At 46.1% G+C, this 5,863-nt stretch overlaps 1 protein-coding gene across 1 annotated transcript; it reads left to right on the top strand.

The window, feature by feature from the left end:
- The first annotated feature begins 4,237 nt into the window (after positions 1-4,237).
- Positions 4,238-5,185, top strand: LOC120397660 (olfactory receptor 52E2-like). Its single transcript, XM_039523904.1, has one exon. It carries the CDS (start codon positions 4,238-4,240, stop codon positions 5,183-5,185), a length of 948 nt encoding a protein of 315 aa, XP_039379838.1.
- The last annotated feature ends 678 nt before the right edge of the window (positions 5,186-5,863 follow it).

Below are 5,863 nucleotides of genomic sequence, written 5' to 3'. Positions count from 1 at the left end.
CTAGAAAGGAATTTGTGCCTTGGGGAAGTTTTTAACCTAAGCTGATAAAAATAAGCTTAGGGGGTCTTTCGTGTGGGTCCCCACATCTGTACCCCGGAGTTCAGAGTGGGAAAGGAACCCTGACACCATCTCTTGCTGAGGAGCTCACCTGTTCGACAAACCCAGTGTAAGGAGGGCGTGATGGGATGGAGAATAGGTCTGTGGTCCTTTCGTCTATGCAATGCCATTAAACATGCCGGGGCCCTTGCCACAGGGGATGTGTTTCCTCCAATAGCACTGGCCAAAATGTCCCATTTTGTGCTGCCCCTGGCTGATGGCCTCCAGCTCCGAGGTGGCTGCATTTCAGTGGCACAGGGAAGGGGGACACTAAGGAAGGAAACTGGAATCATGCTTGCTGGAAGTTCACCCCAATAAACATTGAATTGTTTGCACCTTCAGACTTCGGGTACTGTTGCTCTCTGTTCACGTGAGAAGGGCCAGGGAAAGGGAGGGTGAAGGGATAAGCTCTCCAACAACAGTCCAAATGGTTAAAGTTTGGTAGACTTATAACCAACTGAAAATGAGGTCTCCTAATTGAAGGTGTCAGACAGCCTTAACTAACCATGGTGCCACCAGCATCACCTGCAATGGCCAATCCACTTGTGAATCCCATTCAGCTATGCTCTTTGCTCCAATAATGCGGCAAGGAGTTCCACTGGCCACATATGGATAATGTAAACAATTTTCTTTTCTCAGTGTTATATGTTCAGACTTTCAATGTAACTGAATGTTTCCTTGTCCGTGTTTTATGAGCCAGAGTAAATATAAATGTCTGATCTACTTTCTTTATCGATAGATTCATAGGGTTTAAGATCAGAAGGAACAATTAGATCATCCTGGCTGACCTTCTGTATAACACAAGCCATTAAATTTAGGGTTAGGGTTACCCCTGTATTAAGCTCCAAAACTTGTGTTTAACAAAGACCTGGTCTACACTAGGATTTGACATTGTAGAATCATAGAGCCACAGGGTGAGAAGGGACCTGCAAGGGTCAGCTAGTCTAACCCCTGCCAAGATGCAGGGTTTGTTGTGTCTAAACTATCCAGGACAGATGACTCCAGCCTCCTTTGGAAAACCTCCAGTGAAGGCGCTTCCACAACCTGCCAAGGCACCTGTTCCATTGTCCTACTGTTCTTACAGTTAGGGAGTTTTTTCTGCAATTTAATCTAAATCTGTAATGAGTATGAGTATCAGAACAAATTTTCTCCATCTTTTTTATGGCAGCCTTTCAAATACTTCAGATCCACTATCATGTCCATCCTTATTCTCCTCTTTTCCAAACTAAATATACCCAGTTCCTTCAGCCTTTGCTCCTATGGTTTGCATTCCATCCCTTGGATCATCTTTGTCGCTCAACACTGGATCCTTTCCAGTTTCTCTACATCCTTTCTAGACAGAGGTGACCAAAATTGCACACAGCACTCCAACTGAGACCTAACCAGTGCCGAGTAGAGAGAGTGCTGAGTACCATGACTTGCACGCTATGCCTCTGTTAATGCAACCCAAAATTACATTTGTTTTTTTTTGCAACAGCGAAATAATCCACACCCCTGACAGCTGTCGCTATATCTACCTAACCCCAATGTAAACAGCATGAGGTCACCAGAACAATTCTTCTATCGACCTCGCTACCACCTCTCAGGGAGGTGAATTACCTACACTATCGGGACAACCTCTGCCATCGCTGTGAATAGTGTCTACATGTAAGTGCTTTGCAGCGCTGCTGTAATGTTTTAAGTGTAGACAAGCCCTCAAGTAGATCTTCCACAAAAGCATCCAGTCTGGATCTGAAGACATGGGGAGTTGGAGAATCCACCACTTCCCTTTGTAGTTTGTCCCAACAGTTAATCACCTTGATTGTTAATCATCTGGCCCTTATTTCTAATCAGAATTTTCTGGCTTCAGCTTCCAGCCATTCGGTCTTCCTCTGCCTTTCTAAGCTAGATTACAGAGCCCATTAGCACCCATGGTTTTCTGCCCATGGAAGTCTGTGCTTGATTGTCTTTTTGATGAGATACATAGATGAAGCTCTTTAAACCTCTCTCTCTCTCTGTAAGGCATTTTCTCCAATCATTTTTATGGTTTTTTTCCTGCACCTTCTCCAATTTCTGCACCCTCTCCAGTTTTTCAACATCCTTTTTGAAATGTGGACCCCAGAACTTACACAGTTGGTTTTATCAACATCATGTTCAAAGATAAAATCCTTCCCTGCTCCAACTCACCACTCCCCTGATTATGCATCCAAGGAGCATTAGCAATTTTGGCCACCGCATCACACTGGGCGCTTATGATGAGTTGGTTGTCCACAATGACCCCGAAACCCTTTTTAGGGTCCCTGCGTTCCATAATACAGAGCCCTAGTCTGGGGGTCGGGCCTGCATTGCCTGTTCTGACAGGACCACTTTCCATTTGACTGTATTAAAACATTTTGTTTGCATGGGCCCAGCTCAACAAATGCTCCAGATCAACCGTTATGCCTGCCCAGGCCGACTAATGGTAACGACTCTGCCAAGGTTTGTGACGTCCGCAAATTTTACTTGCAATGATTTTCTATTTGCTTCCAGATCACTGATGAAAAAATTGAATATCATCTGGCCTAGAACTGATCCCTTCAGAACCCCACTAGAAACACCCCCATTCGCTAACAATGGCCCATTGACTACAGCTTTCTGAGATCTGTCAGATAGCCAGCTTTTAGTCCACTTAACATGTGCTCTACTGATACTGTATAGTGTTCATTTTTTTTAACTGAATGTTTTCCCCTGCTAAATCAAATGCCTCAGAAAAATCTAAGTCTGTTGCATCTGCTTGGTTCCCTAGATCAACCAAATGTGTACTCTCATGAAAGTATGAAATTGGATTTATATGACAAGACGTGTTTTCCATAAACCATGCTGTTGACTGGCATTAATTATACTCCTAGACTTTTTTTAACTAATCCCATATCAGCTTTTCCATTGTTTCTTAATCTTGTCAAATCTTTTTTTAAAAACTTTCCCTTTATTTTTTTAATACTTTATGTTTAACGCAGAACTTTCTTGTTTTTTCCTTTGCAAGGGGTGGGGGGCTCTGCTGCTGCCTGATTGCCTACTTCTGCTTTCGAATGAGATGTGTGGTTGATCAGTCAGTTCGGAACTCTGGTGTTTGTAACTCTACTGGTTCTACTGTAGATGTTGACCATTTGCCTCCCTGGCCTTCTGGTACTCATGCCTCAGCTCCTTCATTTTCCTCTGCACTGCAGCATGTCCCAATCATAGCCCTTTTCCCACAAGCTGCAAGAAATCTGCCCATAAGTATTGAAATTCCTACAGCTGGAGCACAGCTGGGACTCCTCAGCCTCCTCTCCCCAAATACTGAGCAGTTCCACACTGGTCCAAGCGGGAGACCATTTGCTGCATGGAGCTGCCATGGCCACCTGGGAAGATGTGATGTGAACACTCCACGCCCGAGCAAACAGGAAGGGGAATTTCAAAATTCCTGGGCCTTTAAAGGGGGAGGAGTGGAAAATATTTACCTGGATGCAGGGCAGAAGAGTTGAAAGTCCTGACCAGAGTGGTTAGGATGGGCATTGTGGGATGTCTTCCAGAGGTCAATTACACTGATGAAATCAATCACAGGATCTACACTGGCACTTTGGAGACAAAACTTTTCCATAAAAAGCCTTACAAGTCTCGTCAAAGTGCCTTTATTACATCACTGAACCCGAAGAGTTCTGTCGTCAAAAGTGGCTTTGTAGTGTTTACACCTCCACTATTTCTTCACCAAATGCTGCTTTTTGGCGAAAAAATGTGGCACTGTAGACAAGACCTAAGGAACAAAGAGGGATAACCAATATTCTCTCGTGTTTCCTTCTGACACCTATTAAGGATTCCCACACTCTGATGTGTAGCAATTATTGACGAAGGAAGGACCATAAAATATGAAATTACATTAGTAGGGTCAGTTGTTCATAATTCATTCATCTGAATAATGAAAATGTCATTTTTCAGTGTGTGAAGACTGACCAATCTGCTTCATCCGTCAGAACAGCCTCCACTTGTGCATGTAGTGTCTCATATTAACATTGTCTCTCCATCCAGGTGTTTGTCCTGCGACCATCACCCTAGATCCTGGACACATACAGGAAGTCAGGGGAACGTACGGTACATGCAGGAGACACCGTTCTGCCTCAGTGTTGGACACCTTCTCTCCTTCACCATGTCAGACTCCAACTCAACCGACTTCACCAACCCCTCCACCTTCATCCTGCTGGGCATTCCTGGCCTAGAGGCAGCCCATGTCTGGATCTCCATCCCCTTCTGTGCAATCTATGCCATAGCCCTCTTGGGAAACTTCGCCATCCTGTTCATCATAAAGACAGAGCCGAGCCTCCATGTACCCATGTACTATTTCCTCTGCATGCTGGCCATCACTGACCTGGTCCTGTCTACATCCATCCTACCCAAAATGCTGAGCATCTTCTGGTTCAATTCCAGAGAGATCAATTTCACTGCATGCCTCACTCAGCTGTACTTCAGTTTCAGCTTCCCTACGATGGAGTCTGGGATCCTTGTGGCCATGGCTTTTGATCGCTATGTGGCCATCTGCGATCCTCTGAGACATTCCACTACCTTGACAAACCCCATGGTGGCCAAAATTGGCCTGGCTCTGGTGCTGCGCGGCGCCATACTCATACTGCCCTATCCCTTCCTGGCGAGGAGTTGGCCATATTGTAGAACGAACATCATTCCCCACACGTACTGTGAGCACATAGCTGTGGTGAAGCTGGCCTGTGCCGACATCAGCGTCAGTAGTTACTACGGCCTCTCTGTGGCATTCTTGGTGATCGGTATGGATGTGTCTTTTATCGCCGTGTCCTATACCCAGATCCTCAGGGCCATCTTCAGACTCCCAACAAAGGATGCCCGGCTCAAGACTTTTGGGACCTGCGGCTCCCACCTCTGTGTCATCTTAGCCTCTTACATCCCAGCTCTCTTCTCCTTCATCACACACCGTGTTGGGCAGAATGTGGCCCTGCATTTCCACGTTCTCATGGCCAACATGTACCTCCTGCTGCCCCCCATGCTAAACCCCATCATCTATGGGGCGAGGAACCAACAGATCCGGGATAGGCTGCTCCAGCCCTTTACTCCTAAATGGACCTAAAGTTTTCTCGTGGTTCTCTGGATCTCAGACTGAGCTCTATGCAGAGCTGTCTGGTGACATGGTGCTGGGCCCTCTTCCCTGAATCACTGACTAGCCAGTCAAGGAGACCTTAAATCCTTTCCTCACCTTACTGTGCTGTGTCAGCCTGACAAACTAGCGAATCTGCCTATGTACAACTCACAGGGTTGCCCCCTTCCTAATTGCTGGTAACTGGAAGCCTGAGGCCCCACCTCTCTGCCCTGCCTCTTCCCCCAAGTTCCGCCCCTGCTCTGCCTCTTCCCCTCAAGGCCCCGCCCCTCACTCGCTCTTCTCCTTCCCACCCCCTGTCACTCTCTGGATCATCCCTGTGACACTCTGCACCCCAAAGCACCCATATTTACCATGGCGATGTAATTATGGTATGTCTTGTACAAAATATGCCCTATGAGGTATCATTCTTAAAGTCTTAATCTGCTAAACACTGATATCCCCTCAGATTGTATGCACTCTCATTGTATGTGAAGCTATGAAATCCTGCTATGTGTGACTTACTAAAGTGTGATGCGAGGCTGGAAACATCCAAAACCAGCCTTTTAAGTATGTCAAAGGAGTAGCCAGACAGTGTTAATTGCTGTGTTGACCTCCCATCCAGGGAAGAAACCACTAGCAGAGGAACTCAGGATATGAAAGCCTCCTCAG

Source organism: Mauremys reevesii, linkage group 1, assembly GCF_016161935.1.
Source record: "Mauremys reevesii isolate NIE-2019 linkage group 1, ASM1616193v1, whole genome shotgun sequence".
In the NCBI taxonomy this organism is placed as follows: Eukaryota; Metazoa; Chordata; order Testudines; family Geoemydidae; genus Mauremys; species Mauremys reevesii.
Note: the sequence above shows the minus strand (reverse complement) of the source record. Positions and strands in the feature narration are given on the sequence as shown.

Excerpts from the sequence above, each read along its gene's own strand:
- LOC120397660 (XM_039523904.1), top strand. The coding sequence starts at position 4,238 with ATGTCAGACTCCAACTCAACCGACTTCACCAACCCCTCCACCTTCATC.